This window comes from Rhododendron vialii, chromosome 11a (genome assembly GCF_030253575.1).
Source record: "Rhododendron vialii isolate Sample 1 chromosome 11a, ASM3025357v1".
In the NCBI taxonomy this organism is placed as follows: Eukaryota; Viridiplantae; Streptophyta; class Magnoliopsida; order Ericales; family Ericaceae; genus Rhododendron; species Rhododendron vialii.
In genome coordinates, this window is record NC_080567.1 from 38465344 (window position 1) to 38485098 (window position 19755).

At 40.2% G+C, this 19755-nt stretch overlaps 1 protein-coding gene across 3 annotated transcripts; it reads left to right on the plus strand.

Annotated features, from left to right (window-relative positions):
• The first annotated feature begins 16507 nt into the window (after positions 1–16507).
• Positions 16508–19755, plus strand: LOC131308335 (thaumatin-like protein 1). Of its 3 annotated transcripts, none has more exons than XM_058335251.1 (4): positions 16539–17047; positions 17197–17866; positions 19203–19339; positions 19379–19755. In XM_058335251.1, the coding sequence occupies exons 1-4, from the start codon at positions 16987–16989 to the stop codon at positions 19603–19605; spliced, it is 1095 nt and encodes a 364-aa protein (XP_058191234.1). In that variant the 5' UTR covers positions 16539–16986; the 3' UTR covers positions 19606–19755. The 3 variants fall into 3 exon arrangements, with proteins under 3 accessions (XP_058191233.1, XP_058191234.1, XP_058191235.1); XM_058335252.1 differs by having other exon boundaries at positions 19203–19333; XM_058335250.1 differs by having other exon boundaries at positions 16508–17047; positions 19203–19755.

The window sequence follows — 19755 nt, forward strand, 5'->3', positions numbered from 1 at the left end:
AGAGAGAGAAAGAGGAGAGAAAAAGTGCAATTTTGTTGATCCTTTTAAAAAAGGGTGAATATTACTATTTTTCATATTGGTTGGATTGGTGTAAGTTTCATCCGTGCAATATATTTTTTGATAAGTATGACATCATTTTGTGGTGGAATCCATACTATTTCAACTAATAAGAAGGAGGGTAATGTTCACCCTCTTAAATAGAGGGGGAACAAAACTCAACTCGGAGAGAAAGTGGTTTTGGAAAGCGGGTTAAAATCCGGCTTTTGGAGCTCCAATTCAACTATCGGAGCTTTGACGGTAACCACTGGGCCCTTGTGCCCAACATTTTGGGGGGATTTTTTGAGTTCTTTTTTAGTAGTAGTTAGGGCTGCAAACGAGCCGAGCCGAACTGAGTTTTAGAGTGTTCGAGTTCGGCTCGGCAAAAATTTAGTTGGCTCGAGCTCGGCTCGAGCTCGTGACGAGCTGCAGGACTCGAGCTCAAGCTCGGCTCGATATGTATTTACGGAGCTCGAGCTCGGCTCGTTCGGCTCGTTTATGAAACAAATATATATAAATATATATATAAATAAATATAAATATGTAAAAATATATATATATAAATATATTATATAATCGAGCTCGCGAGCCAATTCGAGCCGAGTTTCGACTAGCTCGAGCTCGGCTCGTTTATGAAACGAGCCCAGGACTCGAGCTCGAGCTCGGCTCGTTTATGTCTTGAATCGAGCCGAGCCGTTATCGAGCCGAGCTCCGAGCCGCTTGCGAGCGGCTCGGATTGTTTGCAGCCCTATTAGTAGTAATTGACTCTTTTGTTTTTAGCTAATTATTTAATGAAAGATAATTACTGGTATTAACTTTTTAACGAAAGTAATTATGGGAGCGTGAATGGCTTGTTCGCACGAGTGGGTTTCCCAACTACCGAGGTCCAATTATGATACTTCTCCATTTCCCTAATATACCCTTGATTATTGTCGTTAATTACTTTTCAGTTTTCACTCGAATTTATCTTACATTTTCTCATTATGTGAGGCTACAAGCAAAAGAAAATATTATCACTTCGCCTGAAAAATTATTGGTGGTCTCTTGCCATTAAAATTGAGTAATGTTGTAGAATCATAAGGTTCTATTTGGAACTCAGGGAAAGAAATGGAAAAGAAGAAGAAATAATTGAGAAGAAAATGGGAGAAAAAATTGAAGAGAAATTAAGAGGAAAGTTCAGTTATAATTTTAAAAAGATTCTCCCAAGAGAAAAATCTACAGGACTAAAATTTTGAACGAGTTCCAAACAGAGCCTAAAATTGTTGAAACCACACTCCCTTGACCAATTATTGATAAGAGTAGTGCTACAAGTACCGACTAGTGCTACAGGTACCGACAGGGTCGGAACCGAAATCGTAGGGACGGGCGCGCTGAGCCGTCTCCGGCCACCTGACGGCTGATCCGAGCCGTCCAAAAATTCTATAAAAAAAAAACGAGAGGGCTTTCGCGAGATTCAACGGCATCCGAGGTGTTTAGGGTGCTTGATCCCAGCATCCTTTTTTCGTGAATATATGTATATACACACATATATACATATATACACGAAAAAGGGGTGCCGGATCAAACACCCTACACACCTCAGATGCCGTTGATTCTCGCATCAGTCCCCTCGTTTTTTTTTTATTTAGAATTTTTGGACGGCTCGGATCGGCCGTCCGGTGGCCGGAGACGGCCTGGCGCGGCCGTCCCTACGATTTCGGTACCGACCCCGTCGGTACCAAAATCATTTTCGTATTGATAAATATGATATTATATAATTATTAAACATTCTCAATAGTAGTGATGTACATATATCTTCTAAATTAGGGGGTGATATGGAGTAGTCCTATTTTGTTGACTTTCACCCCATGAATTCATGATCTTAAAAAATTTGGAAGAAGTTTTAATTTTGTTGTTCAACGGTAGGAGGTGACATGGAAGATTCGTAGGGCACGCTTTTAAGTTGAGTTCGAACTATAATCGGAGTCCAATCTTTTCTGTCCCGAAAATTTATGTCAGTCCTCTGTGGCACTGTGCCCAGGGGTTTTTCAGCCATTAGATTGTGTGATTGTTTTTTATATGTTTTAAATTTAACGGCCGATAAACCCTTCGACATAGAGGTACAGAGATTTTCGGTACAAAGGATCCTGCCTCACTATAGACTGACATTATTTTTTCCTACGACATAATGTTGGAAATTCAACGACTCATTGTGAGTGACTTTTTTTTGAATTAAACTCTATTGTAAAAGTAAAGTCTTGTTTATTAAATTAAAAATACTTATATAAAGTTTAATAAACAAGAGTCGTTGAATTAAGGTTGTAGAGGGAGCCCTTGAGGCCTGTGACCACCTCTCATGTTTGCTTGGGAACCCTATGTTTTTATCCTTAATTTAGATTTGCTTTAGACTAATGGTCCTATAAAGGTCAAATTGCAGCTAGACCAGATTAAATTTAAGTGTAGCCCTAGCTGTGCGACACTAGAGTTTTCCAAGGGTCACCTAACCAGGATTCAGCTACCTTATGAAATTTTTTTTTTTTCACCATGTAAAATACATATGATACACTAGGATAGTAAGTTCATAAACAAGGATATTGATTTTTGTGTCTTTTTCTTAACAACTGGATGTTTGAGCCAGTTTGCACGCACTTCAACTATTATTTGGATCTTGAAGTTAGTGGCCAAACAAATCCTCCATTATTGATGAATAAGGATATGGTTAAGTTTATCCGTTGTTGATGAGGTGAAAGGTATTTGGAGTTAATCGAAAGGCAATTGTAAGTCCAAGAAGAATAGCTAGTCTTATAATTTATTTTCCCGAAATTGATAGTGGGAAGGGCAACAAGCAAGGACTTAGGGGGCAGGGCAAAGATATTAAATTGAAATACTAGAAATAATAAATACTGTCCATAAGGCAAGCTAGGGAATAAGTGAAAGGAGTGAGGGGAATTATAACAAAGTAGACCGCATGATTACAGCCAAACGGGCGTGGTCGCTTTACAAGAGAAAGAAAGCTGCTTTTCTCACATGGCCAATGCCTTACAAAAAATTTGAAAGTGTCTCTTGGACTTGAGAATCTACCCTCATTCTCCTCCCCCAAAAGCTAGCCCAAAAATTAACCATAAAACTCCACTCATTCATAGTCGTATAATATGGACTTATAGTAGTATATATAATAATAATAATGGGAACATATGGAAATTTGGGGGTGAGTTGTTAGACCATGTGCATTTGGAAATTATTCTGGAACAATAGTTCACCTTCCCCCTCACACCCTCTGTGTATATTTCTTTTGATAACTGGATGTCCGAGTGCATGTGCTCATCTTGACTAATTACGAAAACCATGAAGTTAACGACTCGGGCTGACCCTTTAGTGAAAGGTGAATGAAGAGAAATATAGTATCATAGTGGGGAAGATTTAGGCTCCAAATTAGAACACGCCAGACAAGTTAGCACTATATGGGTAGATTGCATCCCTTCCCCATTTTTTAAGTTCAATGTGAATAATTCACCAGAAGAGCTTATTGATCATCTGTCTTCTCATGATGATCATAAACCACGATCATGGGTTTGTTTCTATTAGAATTTCACTACTGGTTTGCACTAGCTAGTATTTTTTATTAAAAAAGAAGAAGAAGAAGAGCATCTCTCTGATCATCCAGGCCAGGCCCTTGAAAAGCATGCTGTGTTTTGGTGCAGTGCAACATAGTGATGGGGTTTGTTTGGTACCACATAACCACATCCACTCCTTTATAAGTAATTTTTATCACTCGTTAAGTCATGCTTTCAAGTCATTGGACCCAAAAATATTCCCACCTGTGACTTTGTCTCCTTTGACTGCATGTTTTGTACTCAATTCATGAGGTCCCAAGAACCGGCCGGGCATGCTATTTGTCTCAACTGTCTTACCTTACTTGTATCCCCCTCCTCCATCAGTTCAATTTTTACCTGAATTTTGATTGCATAGATGACCATGCCATTAGATCGTAACCTCTTACACAACACAGCTCGTACAGTCTGTTCTTTTTTTATTAAACAAATTACTAAGGCTACACAGTGCACAAGGCTCTTACTATTGCACGATCTGAGGAAGGGTTGGATATACGCAACCTTACCTTGCAAGCCACAAGCAAAGAGACTGTTTCCATGACTCCAATCCTTGACCACCAGGTAACATTGGACAAACTTAATTACCTTTGCGCCCAGACTGCCCTTATTATTTAGTAAATAAGTTTAGAACAAAAAAGCTAGTAGTACTTCTAACAAACATGCATTTCATACAGGTCGAGTAAGACTTGTATCAAAATGATAATTTTGACTCAAATATAGCCACAATTAGAACAAAGATTTTCATTCAAACAATTGCTAGATCATGCCCAAGTTAAGAACTGAAATAATCACACTAGTACTGAATTATTCCTTGAATTTACAGTCAACTCTTTCTTGCTTTCGTTTTACTTTTCTCCAACTTTTCTGCAAAGAAACAGCAGAAAGGGGTATCAATTTTAAGGACAACTAGATTCTAAAAGTATATTTTGTTCAATGCTCTTTATAACATATCAGTAAGGGAACCCACACCCACTTAGGGGGGAAATTTAATTTTAATCACAGAAATTCTTCTTTCTATAACTGCTGATACTTCCACATGGTTTCATAATGAACAAATTAAATACTCCTGTTAGTATAATCTGGGGTGTGATCTACGAAGTAAGCACGCGCTCGAGGCTTGAAGGAGGCGAAAGATTATGGCTAAGTCAACCCATGCAATTATACAATACCCAAAGTGATGTTTGGATTGCAGTAATTAAGCATCCAATAACTGCATTGGCGCTAATCACATTAATCCACTCTCAATCATATACTATATATGAATTCAAACATGAAGACGACGATCCATTGGATGCTTTGACATGAACAGTTTTCCGGCAATCATGAAAGCTTCTTTGTTGGGTCAAATCCTTCGCTCATCCTTTTGAGGACATTTCTTTTTTCCTTTCTCTTCAATTTTTTTTTGGCGTTGTCGTCTATGTGTGTTTAGCGCTTCGTTCCACTTTATTACTCCTATCAATTCAAATATAGTCATCTGTTGATCACCTGTACCAGGTTTGTTAACTACTGGAGGATGAATGAAAACTTTTGTGTATGCCGAAAGTCATAAGAAATTTAGATTGATCGTCCAATTCGTTTGCAAGGAGAAAACACGGCGAGACTAGCTTGTTAAAATGAGATTGCCGCGAAAAAGATTCTGATGGTTAAGTTAGTGCTGATAGACAAAATTCTATTCTGGCAAAGCATCAATTGATGGAGTTGTGGTATTGCATGTACCTTGTCATCAAGGGACTGCGATATATCTGCTTATTGCGAGTGTGCTCTTAATTATTGGCTACCAAGGCATGGTAAGAACTTTGTGGTCATGGGTACGTTGAGATTGCAACAGGATACATTTTCCCTTTGGCGACATCGTTTGTTAGGTTTTATATGCATGCGTTTAAAGTGTGTTGAATGCATGTCATGTGACGTTCTCTCAAATTGTATCACATACCACAGATTGACTAGACGTGATGTCGTCTATGCCAAGCCGTTCAAGCTAGGTGGCCCTAGTAGGATCCATCTCGACCTCTCTCGACAATAATTACCACTGATCCACCCATGAAATTTCAAATCCGTTATCTGCTGCATGTGCTGAATTTAGCAGCACTTCAATTTGCCTTTTTGAAAGAACAACAACAGGCCATGTAATCAAAGGACCCGCATTGACCTATGATGCATTTACAAAAATGTGGGTCCATAAATTTCTTCCCCAGCCCCTACATCCAATTATGGTCAACTCCATATGAAAAGTGCTAACTGCCCATTTTTACACTTACATTATAATTGAGTTGGATCAATTAATCAACAAACACCATGATAGTGAACTCCCTCTCTGGCCTTAATGCTGGGAGCCGAATGAAGAGCTAAAACCACTCCATTCTATCAAACCAATCCAATTGCACGTTCAAAAACACCAACACTGAGGCTTTGATTATTGTCAAGATATGTTTGAAATTACTTTTACAAAGTAGGAAAAAAAATTGGAAAAGGACACCCGCTCGAGTATTCAACCTTGGTGTGAGTCATAAATTGTTACTAGTATGATTAGAACACAATTACTGCCGGCCTAATGGTTTATGAAAACAAACAACTTCACACCATTTTGCTTGATTTTGTCATCTAATTGGTCATCAATCATCATCCTTTAAATTCTTGAATTCTGATTTCCATAATCAACATTGGACCAGGAACTCTTCTTTCTAGCTTCTCAATTTGCATGTTTTTAGTGGCACATGATTGAATCTGGTGGTCAACATTAATGGATTGGACATTCCAGCCTTCCTCTGGCAGATGACATTGGACAACATGGGCCCTGTCTAAACGAGGTCCGGCCTGTTGGCAAGTTTCCTGGGCCAAGATTCTGTTAGAATAGCCCAACGAATATTCATTTCAGTTGTGGGCTTGTAATCGATAGTCTCTGGCAATATTGGTCCACCAAGTTGGGTTAAGTTAACTGGTCCAATATTTTCGATAGTCTCTGGCAATATTGGGCCAACCAGGCTATAAGTTGGGTTAATTTAACCGGTCCCATATTTATTTGGGCTGTTGAGTTCACCTGGGTCACAGCTACTACCCAATTTCAGAACTTGGAAAAAGTGATCTTCTTTTTGCGTTCTTTTTTTTTCTGTTTTCCGAAAAGAAGATCTTAATCACTCTAAACATGCGTGTATCACTTAGAATGCCATATTAAGAAAATGTAGGCCGGAGGTGAAAAACTTACCTTGTAAATGTCATTTTGATTTCCAATTGAGTTAATTTAATGTTTTAACCTATGAGTCAGATATCCTAAAATGTAAACAAAATTTGAAGAGGCAAAAGCCACCCACTGTTTTTGGGTGATGAAAATTGGCGCAAGTTGGGTAATTAATTTCAGCCCAACATATTTGGGATAAATTATGGGCCAGTTCAAGTAATTGGCCCGTAATTTATTCTAAAAATTTTAGCCCAATTTAAAAATGCACTATCAAGAAGAGACCTACACTTTTCTACCTAGACTTGCAAATAAATAAAAATGGGTTATACTTCTTAATGAGAATTAAGGGACAATTTTTGGACTGGCCCATAATTTATCCACATACTTACCCTCTCGCAACAAATCTACTTTCTTAGCCAAGCAACACAGGGTTAGAAGGCCTCGGCAGCACCCGGCGATGTCAGCGACCAAAGACCCGCTGACGATCAAGTTAGGTAACTTAGAGAATAAGATGAAATGACTTAGAAGAACTAGCCGCCATGGCCCAAATGTAGGTAAAAAGACTTCTAGCTTATAGTTCAATTGGACATATAGCTAATATCCGTACAGGTTTTTATAGAACCGTGATGAGTTCTAACGAACATATCTTATGTTTTTTCTCAGAGTGACATGTCTTTGGATTAGCTAATTCAGTGCGTAGTCGATGCAGTTACCATTTCTTCAGCAAAACTAGCTTATCTACGACCTTAATTTCTGAAAAGCTGAACAATTTGTTACCCCACATTTCGCCTTTTTTCTCAATCTCCGCCCGAGACCCAGGAACTTTAGTTTCATTTCTTTATTGGAGTAGTTTCTACGTAGATTAATGGTAAGTATTTAGATTTTGTTTATTTTGACCTACTAATCACACACACACACACAAAAAAGCATTGAGATTGCTAGGGGAACATAATGGGCCTCTACGAACCAATGTGTTTTGCTTCCGACGAGGATTTTATCGATCATAGAAACCCTCCAGGCTTCATGGGTTCCTTCTCTGCCATTTTTTTCCTAACAAATAAAGGCATAAGCCACTAAAAACACAAAAGTACAAAGAAAAAGAAGAAAAAACAGCGTCCTTGTGGAATCTATCGATCTAGTCGTGGGGATGGGTGGAGAATCCATGGATATTTGTCTTGGTAAGCTTGTTCCTACCGCTGGATCATTAGATCTGCTGTAGACGTGTTCACCACCTACGCCAGAAAGCTCAAAAATCTGTCATCAAACTGATCAAATTCAATAGCCAAAACCCAGATCTGGTTACCCCAGATATGAGCCTCCATATTCCAAAATTGATAGGGAGAGTGGGAGAACTACTCATCTTAAAGAAAGCATCTCAACCATCTCGTAACCATAGAGGTGGGAGAGGATAGGAGAGGAGAAGGAGAGAGATCCGGAGAAGAATAGAATTGGGGTGCGGCAAAGGTGAGGAGGGGAAACCCCACTCCCTGGAGAACTCTCTCAGTCTCTCTCGCTCAGCCTCTACACTCTCTCCTGCCATCCAGTAATTGAACCATCGTTCTTATGAAAAGTGAACTTAAGCATAGTACTACTGCTCAGTGGTAAGTTTTTCAAACAAATTAATCTTGCAGTTTAAAAAACAAATTATAAGCCTGGCGAGTGCCAATAAAGTGATCGAACAAAAAACAGAAAAAGGTGGAAGCAATTTTTCCTGAAAAAGAAGGAGTACAATTTTTGTAGGTTAAAGGGTGGCGGGGCTGAGTTCACTTTTACAAGAAGAGAGAGAATTACTTATATAATTGGAGTACTACTAGTAGTAGTAACTAATCACTGGCCTCTGTTCTTCAATCGAATCACACGGGGCCAGGGGGGGACAGAATTCATCGCTTTTCTTCATAAAGCAAATCGAATGGGTTTATCCGGTCGTGTGGTGTGGCCCACTCAATTACATTATCTAATACTAGTAAATCTCAGCTTTAGAAAACAAAGAATCAACTTTAGAAAAACACCCCTCTCTGAACACTCTCACATGTGGAAACTCTCTGGATGCAAGTGCTAGGGAGGTACCGTGAAGACTGAAGATCGAGAAGAGCCAGCCAATAGAAGAAAGCCCAGTAACCAAACATTCATTTTTTTAAATTATTAAAGTACTAGTATACGCCATCACATTATACCTTCTTTTAGCAATTGGCTTTGCCAAAAAAAAACACTTCTTTTAGCTATTATTACTCCATTAATATGCAACAAAAGGAAAAGCCCAGTTGGGCCAGTTCAAACATGAGATGTGTGTTGGAAAAACGGTTGCTGCTGATTTTGAACCGTTGGCGAAACCTCCACAAATCTAAAAACGCTTCAAGTCACTACTATGTCGCTTTCTTGAAGACAGTATTTGCTCTTATCAGATGGTATGCAAAGGATTACAGTAAATCTGCCTTCAAGATAAATCGAAGCCCGAACTCGAAATTCTTTCCATTTGCATTTACACTAACGAAACGGACAGAATACCTGCTACTGAACGGATATAAGAACCGAGAATTACTGAATTCTGTTTTTTGCAGCAAAACAGAATGCAGAATGAATGCTAGAAAATATAAAGAGAGATGTTGGAGAAATTCGGAATATGTGTATGAGCCCTGGATTCTGTCAAGTAGTGGTCTATTTATAGGCCACTACGCACCCATTGAGAAGGGGGTGCACCCAATCTAGTCTGACCGTTGGATCAAATCCTACGGTCTAGATCGATCAGTCACACCGAACTAGTGTACTGTTTCACTCACACCCAATCAAATTTGATCAAATCCATTGGATCAAGCCCATGTGCGGCTGATGACTGAGATTGCAACTCTACGAACCAACGCACCCATAGGCTCGAGTTGTACCCGATCGGAACCGCTCCGTGTGACTCACCTGCCACATGTGTGACACGCGGCATCCACGTCAGCGCCACGTTACAATAAGAAATGGCGCCTAGCGCTGACGTGCAAAGTGCGCCGCAGCCCACGTCGCGCGTGTGAATGTGTACTGGTGCAGCAAAGCACCATAGGGCTTCGCCACACTAGATCATTGTTTAATCATTTTAGGAATGTTCCCTAATATATATCACTCCAACATCTCTCAACTAACCAATGTGGGACAAAGCTCACAAAGAGAAAAACAAACATTCTAAGGAAACAAGAAAATTTACAAAACCAAAATGACTCTTTTATTTTGAAAATCTCTAACAATGTGCGCTTTATTTATCAGGCTTGGAGAAGATGAAAGGGACAAAAAATGTATATATACGTAATAAAATCAAGTTAACATGTTGATGTCAAGAGTTGTTGCTAAAGGGATTTAGCAAAAATGTGCAATACTGTTCCACCCCTTGCAATGTCATGTGATGACATTTTGGCATAACCAAATTTCTTTCTTATTTGGAACCACCGTTCTCACAATTTGAAGGTGATGGGATAAGTTTGACAATTAACAAATTTGATGCGGAATTCAACAAAACGTAACATTGTCAAATTTAGCAAAATGATGGAGAGTACTTGTCATTCCTGATTGTAAATTGCATGGAGAGTATGTGTATGGTTGAACTATCTTTTTAATATCTATATATGTGTGGGCACGCGACCCGAAAATTTCCGTTTACAAAAAATTGGGCGCGGCCCTTTTTCGAAAAGCGCGGCGAAACGCCTCGATTCAGAGTCGCCACTCGGGTTTTAGCGGTGAGAACACCCAAGGAACCGAACTCGAAAACGTTTGCCACGTTTGTTTGATTTTGAAAAAGGCTTGTAGACTGGTCCGTCGTCACCTTCGATATCTGAGGTTCGGGAGCCAGGTTACGAGAGGGGAAGGATTTTATGGCACCCTCTCGCCCAATCCGGAGATCGGTCTCTACTCGGGCATTTTGTAAAACGTTTGCATTTTTCTCTCATTTGATCATTTTTTAGCCAGTTAGGGCGGGGGAACAGTTAACGGGGGGTAAAACAGTAACAAGTTGCAATTAGGTGACAAAATGTTTATGGATGATTTTGCTTGCAATGTTAAATATAGATTGAGAACAAGCACTGAGCAGCTTGAATAAACTGAAGTACGCTGCCCTGAAGGAACGTAAGCAGGTTCTGTCAGCATGCACTAGCCGAGCCATTGCATGCTGATTGGACATGCGCACGCCACCTCATAACTGGCGTACTCCACTTGTTTGGTCGCTCAGTCTTTGTTTGCAATCCTCTGAGCTCTGGAAAGGGACCAGCGCACACCCAGGACAAACCACACAGTTAACAGAGCAGAATATACATAGTTATAGACAGATGAAATGGCTTGAGGCCATAAAAAAAATAGATAGGAAACCCCATAAATAGAGTGGGGAAATAGAAGAGGCCAGGATTAAGCCAAGATGCAAGGGCCAACCACTGGATCCTGGGAAAACTGTCGTACGCCAGTTGTGGACAATCGTGTGCCAGTTTGACCCTAATCCAATGCTTGGCTTTGCATCATCTGGGTTCTGGAACACGACCAGAAGGATCCCAGAGGCCTTTTGAACAGACAAAGAGTAAGCAGTAACTACCACATCTAAACAGTTCTAAATATACAGAAAGCAGTAAACTGGATATTTAGCATGTAAGGGTGATTGACAGAAAGATAAAATGACAGAAATGGTGATCCATAATCCCCACGCCAGTAGTGCTCGTTCTGCCATGATTGGCGTACGGCATATTGTAACTGGCGTGCACCATGTGTCACCTCATACGATTGTTGTATTTTTTCAGTCCAAGGCCAGGACTAGTATTGTCTACTAGCTTGGGCCTTGCTGGTTCCCCTCAGGAGTCGAAAACAGAAAAGAACGTAAAGGTGGTATACCTTTTTGTATTGAGGTTTGAAGGAGGTATTGAGCTTATGGGTTGAAGATGGAGGCTAAGAAGGTGGCTGTATGTCAGCAGGGTGTATGGAGGTGGGTTGCTTTCCTTTCTCTTTCAATGAAAGAAGAGAAATAGAGAGCAAGAAGAGAGGAGAAGAAATCTTTGTGCTACTTAATGAGGCTAACCCCTTGCAAATGAATGCAAGGGGGGTATTTATAGCGGGGAGAGTGACTGAGATCAGTCTGGTCCTAAGGCTTTGTTTGGCTAGTTGCTTGAGGAGAGTCTCCCATGCATTAAATGCATGGGACTTGCCTTGATGGGGGGTGTAGGAGAGAAGGGGGACGGGCTTGGACGATATAATCATCAGGGGCTACTGTGGCCGACGTCAGGGTGGCACAAAAGTCTCGTCCATGTGGCTGAATAAAGTTGATTTGACTAGATTTGACTGGCGTGCGCAATATGTTGACTGGCGTGCGCCAGTGATAGCTAAGTCAACGGTCGATGACTGACACGTGGCAGCTAACTGGCGTACGTCATCAAGGTACTGGCGTAAGCCAGTTGGGTTTTGCTGGGGCTGTTTGGCTCTGGTTTGAAGGGTTTGAAAGAGGTTCGGGACGCTCAAAACTCGAACACACCATTATCCTCAGACTGTTCTCGACCAAAATCATCATTGGGAAAATAAAAGATCGACAAATAACATTATCTAGACAGTCCAGAATGGGGTATCTACAATATGAAAATTTCCTTTGCCAAAATAAAATAATCTCTAACTTTGACTTGGCATTTTGGTACACGGATGTATTTGCTCTATATTTGTTGTCTTTAGATAGACGTCAAAGTACCATTTGTTTAATTTTCACTAAAAATACGCAAAAATGCCATAAAGGTAAGGAAAAATTGATTGTCTTGAATAGGGGATATTTTTAGACTAAAATACCAAAAATAAATGACAATGGCATGAAATCACCCAAGTTAGTTCGTGAGTTGGTCTAGTTCATGAAAACATACTAATATTCCATATAGAGATTTAAGGCTTCCATACAGAGATTATTTTTCACTCTTCCCTGGTGATTGTTATGGGTTGAACTGTCCAACTTAACAGGTGAGTATCCCACCCTTGGCTCGTCTGGGCCAAATGCCTGTGACTTGGGTTGGACTGCTCAATTGTTCATTGAAGCCTATGACATGCGAGTCAAGTTCAAGGAAGTCGTAAGGTCGAGCGAGGCAGGAGCACACCTGACTCAAAACATGACTCAGTAGAGTGCAAAGTGCTTCGTGGCGTCTTGATGGCACATCTATAACACTTGTTCGACCACATAGACAATGAGCGCCGCGCATGACGTCACCTAACCGATATGGTACGTTACATTTGATGTCACAAGGCTCGTGACTAATACAGACCTACTTTAAAAGCAAGTACAATCCTTCCCTAAAACTTAATGGATAAATCCTAAGGGAGGTACCGTATCTATATCTTAGATCTAAACCTTTTGCCTTTCTCCTCTCATAGGAACTTGGTATTAGAGTGCCCTTTTATTAAATGCAGCCGAATGGTACTAACTTGTTCCTTGTTTTGCAGATGAATCCCAAGGAGGACCATTGCTAGCTTGTTCCATCCAATCCAAGTAGAGATGAAAGAATCACCACCCATGACCCACGTGTATAAATATGTATGACCACTCATTTACGTTTGATGGATGTGATTTTATGCACAAACAATATAAAACAATGCATATATATCTCAAGCTTTTTAATATTAATGACTCGACTAGTCAAAATAAAATACGTAGAGCATCTCCATCGCAATCAACGGAAATTTTTAGTCAAGGGCTCCATCACAGCCAGCGGTAACTTGCTGTCTTTTGTCACACTGAGTTAATTTGATTGCTCACGGTAAACTCATTCTGTTGTTGATTGATTCGTTATTTGTTCTTTGTCGATTTGTTGTTAATTCATGGGAAAGAAATGGGCCGGGAATTCCTCGGAGGTGGAAGCACCTGGTACAACCGTTGGAGGAAATGGGTGAAAATGGGACAAGGGGAAAGAACGGAAAATGAAAGAGTGGAAATGGGTTTTGAATAGGCCAATTGCTTAGGCTATTGGGAGGTTCATACCTGGAACGGCTAACTAAACTAGAATTTGGCCTTTTGAATAGTCTCTTTATCCGTGAAAAAAAAGAAAAGAATAGTCTCTTTATCTATGATTTTCTTGAGGCTTTTGGGTCTTTAACACTTGACTTCAAATTGAAGATGTCAATTTTTTTTAAAGGCTTATGTGGCATTTTCAATTTGATATCAAAGTCTCCTCTCCAACTCTTATACCAATTATATTTATCTGACATCAAGTTATCACTTTTCAACCCTTCTGTCAACTCTCATGTCAAACTTTGAAAGGAAAAAAAAAATCCAAACGGACGCATTTTTAAAATTTGGCATGCGCGTAGATGGCTGTCAAAATTGACATGTTTTTCACCCTCCATTCAAAACCTCATCATTGCATGTCGTTTTGGCTTGTTAGAAGGCATTTGGATTAAATTACAAATTGGAGTTAATTATTATCGTTACAACGTCCAGCTCAGATTTGGCATCTTTTATTAGTGATGAGTTAATCTTGTTTTATTGGGAATTGATATTCACACTCATTTTTTTGATATCCATACTTCTTCTTCTTTTGTCTTTTAGCAAAAAAAATACACACTTTTAACACTAAGAAAAAAAAAACAAAGAAAGTGTAAATATTTTTTAAAAAAAAAGAGAGTATTGAATATCAATTTCCATTTTATAACATGTCAAAAAAATTTAGATTAGTCCACTTATTTTTTCGCTAAGAAAAAAAGAAGATAGGGCCTGTTTTAACCCGGGGGATTGATGAGTGGTCAAAGGTTACAGCTGCCGATGAGAGGTTACAGTCATCATTCATTCATCACATCAAAAGAAGAGAACAAAAACAAAGACACAGAGGGAGGGAGGGAATCCAAAGCCATGTGAACGGGTATTACATATAACATGCACCCCGGAGCTCGAATTCCCGGTCTACGCCGCCGCGTGGCCCAATACGCCGCTTGATTTCTGCTGACATGGCAACACTAGTCAAACTCTCAGGGGCCCCATCGTCAACGTAATGACGTGGATCACATCGACACGGTTGGTGAGTGGATGTTAAAAGTAACGCTTGAAAGCAACGTTTGTACGTCAGCATGTCAGTGTGCGGGCCTTCACGGTTTCTCATCCTTTTCGGGCTCGTCATTTTTCCCTTTTGTTTTTGTTTTCCAATGCTCTCCTCTCTATTGGGCTTTGTTTTTCTAATGGGCTCTGGTTTCTATTTCCCGAATTTCATGAATTTTCCCATAAAAACCGGTCCATCCTAATGGAAAAAAGCAAAGCTAAACCACATATGGTAAATTACGGTTTCAAAAAATGCGTAACATGCGTTGTTGAAGAGTTTTTGAGAATGTGAGAAATTATAAGAATAGTAAGAAAAAAGTGTGTCAGATTTTTTAAAACATTTTTGGGGAAATAAGTACTAGAATAAGGATCTTATTACTCCAACATAGTGATTTGAAGTGGGATCGGAGTATTAGGACACGTAATAGAACTTACCATGGTCTTATTCGACTATATAAATTGGTTATCGTTTTATATTTACGTTATTCATATGAAAAATTAAGTTGATCGAACATCAATAGCCATCTCAATGACCTATATTTTGTCTTTAGACTAATGAGTTGCAGTCTATTAGAATCTCCCTATATATTGCGTGAAAGTATACGATTCACTATCCATTCGATCCTTCTTCTTTTTTTGCATAGATTATTACCCTCCGAGATCAACAATGTGACCAAGATGCGTTATTTTTTCAATAATTTGAGAGTTACAAGGATCATTTGTGGAATATTAGTATTTAGTAGTATTGCTTTGACAACATAAGACCTAACTATAGTAAACTCCCAAGCCATTATTAGAGAATATTGGTGGCCACGTTGAAATTTAGTTTGACTATCAATACGAGTCTCTTGGTTAAATCCTAAAAGCATCTTTTACCTTGGCTTTAAATCTGAGGATATCAAATTTTTGAAGTCTCAAGTGACAATTTTGCATTCTACAATTTTACATCTTCAAGATGCTCATTCCAATCTACACGTCAAATTTAATATTTTAGGAAGTTTTGAGTAAAGTAATGAACGAAAAAATTTAACATCACATGTTAAATATGACATGAAAAAAAGGATGTCAAATAACACATGAACATTTGGTTGGAGTTGCTTGCTTCACTTGACATGTGCCATGTAAAATTTCACATCCTTAATTGGAGACATTCTAAATGTTAATGTTGATTGAGGAGACAAAGCTATCGGAGATGCCCTAAATATTACTCATGTTTATAGAGGAAAAAAACAAAGCATTTGCTTTCAATATCGCTGTAAAGTATCTTCGGTCCTATGATAGAATAGTCAGACCAAATTTCAGTCCCTAGTAGAATCGTAACCCCAATTATTTTATTCACTTTCAATTAGGAACAACAGACCCAGTGATCAGTGGCTCAAGAAACCCACCGCCTTAATCCCGGGTGCATCGGTTCAGGCTCACCCGACCCGGAATGGGAGATGCAGCAGTGCTGTTCAGCCCATCTGACTGCTCATTTCGGCACGTAGCTTAGATCTAATCCAAATGTATAAAAATCTAAATTGTCTATTGCTCGAATCTTAATACGAGACCCTCAATTGTTGAGATAAACAGTCAGATAAATCGCTCAACACCGCTGCCAAGAGAGGTGTTTAGCAGCATCTCGGATCCGACCCAACCCACCCCAACACCAACAGTACGTACTAAACTTAAATACAAGATCCATTAATGGATCTGACCGAGTGGGGCACCATTGTGTACAGAACTACAGATTCCCTCCATATTATTACTCGTATTTTTTTTGATCGGCTCCCTCCATATTACTATACTATTACCACTCGTTGTACTCGTATATACGATCTTGCTCTACTCACTGGCTAAAACGCCATCTCTCTCCTCTAGGAAATTGTTATTGTTTGTTTATATGGGGTGTTGAATTGAAACCCCATATTCTATCTAACCTCTTCTCAATCCCTCATTTCTCACTGTCGTCTACCTGGGTTCAGAAGCAGACCCAAAAACCAGGGCTCAACAACTCCTGCATAGCCCTGCATTTTCCCCATTTCGCTTCTGAATCCACCATTTCCCTTCGAAACTCTCAACACTACGAACTACATACAGAAAACCCCAAACAAATCCAACCAAAGCACCAACCCCCATTTAGCTTAAACAAATAGGAAAATCATTTTCACCCCAAAAAGAAACCGGAACAAACCGTGATGGATCTCTTCTCTTTCACCCCCTTCCCTCTCATTCTCACTCTGCTTCTTCTTTCAAAAGGTAAAATAGAGTAGTAAAAACAAAATGTAGCATTTCTTCATCTGGGTTTCTCTCACATTCATCTATAATGAACTGGGTTTCCATATATACCCAAAGATTAAAGCTTTTAAGCTAACAAATTTTTCATGCTCTGTTTGTTCACATCTCAGGTGTTTTGGGGGCTACATTCACCTTCTACAACAAATGTGACTACACAGTATGGCCTGGAATCCTAGCAAATGCAGGCAGCCCTAGTCTCGACAGCACTGGATTCGAGCTCCCCACTGACAGCTCACGCACGTTCCAAGCCCCAACCGGCTGGTCGGGCCGATTCTGGGCCCGGACCGGGTGCAACTTCGACGGATCCGAGTCCACGTCCTGCTCCACCGGCGACTGCGGCTCAGGCGAAGTAGAATGCAACGGCGCCGGAGCCGCGCCCCCGGCGACCCTAGCCGAGTTCACTCTAGGTACGGGCGGGCAGGATTTCTACGACGTAAGCCTCGTGGACGGGTACAACGTGCCCATGATAGTGGAAGCGAGTGGCGGGTCGGGTATGTGCGCGTCGACCGGGTGCGTGACCGACTTGAACTCGCAATGCCCAGCCGAATTGAGGGTGAGTGACGGTGGGGGGTGTAAGAGCGCGTGCGAGGCGTTCGGGAGTCCTCAGTACTGTTGCAGCGGCGCGTATAACTCACCCGCGACCTGTAAGCCGTCGATTTACTCGGAGATGTTTAAGTCGGCCTGTCCGAGGTCGTATAGTTATGCGTATGATGATCCTACGAGCACGTTCACGTGTGCCGGTGCTGATTATACCATCACGTTTTGCCCCTCCACGCCAAGGTAAGCAAACATACATTCCTTTGCATTTTTTCAATTATTTACTCCTAGTAACCTTTTTTTTAACGTTAAGCGGTGAGAGATTTATTTTCTATAACCGAACATTACATCAATTAACATCAATTTTGTGAGGTCAGGTTAGTCACACTCAAATACATGACAACAGAAACCAAGTTTGGAGAAGTTGGTTGTCTCATGTTCAAGTCCCACTGGCGGGTTTGAGGTTTAAAGCTATGGACAGCCTCTGAAACCTATTAACTAGCATACTAAAACCTCACCAACACTCACTAATGTATAAAGTGTGACCACAAAAAAAAACAGGGCACGAATAATTTGATGACAACAACTACACAAGAGAACTAAGAATAGACAAGATTTGACTCATTATCCTCCCAACAGAGTGCAGTTGTGGAAACCTGGCCTAATTGCTGTCCGGAGAAGGCCCCTAGAATCCCATGTAGCAACTTTTTGATTGAGAGCAATAAAATGTCACTCTTAGTAAACTAGGCTGCTGCTTTAGTTGGTTTGCAATTTTCCACTTGGGGATTAATAATTTTCACTTTCCTTTTGGACCATTGCTTTTGGTTGTATGATGCATATTTATATGGTATTCTTTTTTCTGTTGAGGAGCATACGTACAAGAAACCAAGAATAAAGAGCTTGTTATTATTGTAATAATACCCTCCTGTTAAAGTAAAATGTCGGAATATTAGCTAGGATTGAAGATCATTCTGCCCGTTAAAAAAATGGGTGTAAGAAGATCATCCTGTTACTTTCACGGAAGCCAAATATACTAATGCTTTGAGTAAGTGGAATGTTTGCCTCGTCTTGAACTTCAAGATTCCGGAATTAGTCATGGTTTTTACAAGCTAACCCGATAGCCGTTTATTAGAAAATAAAACGATTATTTATTGTAATTCCTGCCGAATTACCACTCCCAAACATTAGTTAGGACTGATCCCTACCTACAGCTTTGGTACATTTGTGTTCTCTAACACTTGAATGCAAGAATGTACTCCTACAAGGATATGTTACATGTGACGTGCATGTATGCGTGTCAGTGTGTGCATGTGGATATGTAGAGGGGATTGTTAGGGCTTCAGTTCACAGTTGATATTCTCATTTCTCTCTATACTTTGTCTATATTTTGGGATTCAGTTTAGTTTTTTTTATTATAACGGAATTATCTGAAGTTTTGCCACCAATGCATAAAAATTGACTACGGCCCATTAAATTTCCACCTAAAAAACCTGACTTTGGATGATTTATTAATATACGCTGCACAGATCATTTATGTTGTGCAGTCATTTTAACGTGTATTCATTTCTTTTACCTGCAGTCAAAAATCTGCTAGCTATTCACCACCCCCACCGACGACTGCGGATGGTTCTGGATCTGGGTCTGGGTCAGGATCTATGGATTATTCGGGGTCAGGGACTTTTGGTTCTGGTTCAGAAACGATGGGTTCGGGTTCGGGTTCGGGTTCCGGCTCAGGGACTATGGGTTCGGATTCAGGCTCAGGGACTATGGGTTCAGGTTCAGGGACTACGGGCTCGGGTTCAGAAACGATGGGTTCAGTTTCAGGGTCTGGATCTGCATCTGAAGCTATGTTATCTGATGGGACGTATCTAGCTCGTTTGGCCATGGGTGATTCAACCAGGACTCTCTCTCCCTCTGCTTTGCATTCTGCTCTTATTGCCTATGCAACTTTCTCTTTTATCTTCTCTTTTCTCTACTTGTAGACTGTGGTCTCTCTATCTCGCTCTCTCTCACGGCAAATGGCTTTTCGGGGAATGGGGTTTTGGCTTTTTTAGTTGTATTAGACGTGATGGATTAATCCAGATTGTAAACCACCAACTTCCAATTCTCCCACAAAATCAGTGTTCATATAA

Coding starts and splice junctions, on each gene's coding strand:
- LOC131308335 (XM_058335250.1), top strand. CDS start 16,987: ATGGATCTCTTCTCTTTCACCCCCTTCCCTCTCATTCTCACTCTGCTT. Junction 17,048..17,196: donor TCTGCTTCTTCTTTCAAAAG/GTAAAATAGAGT, acceptor TTCACATCTCAG/GTGTTTTGGGGGCTACATTC. Junction 17,867..19,202: donor TTTTGCCCCTCCACGCCAAG/GTAAGCAAACAT, acceptor TTTTACCTGCAG/TCAAAAATCTGCTAGCTATT.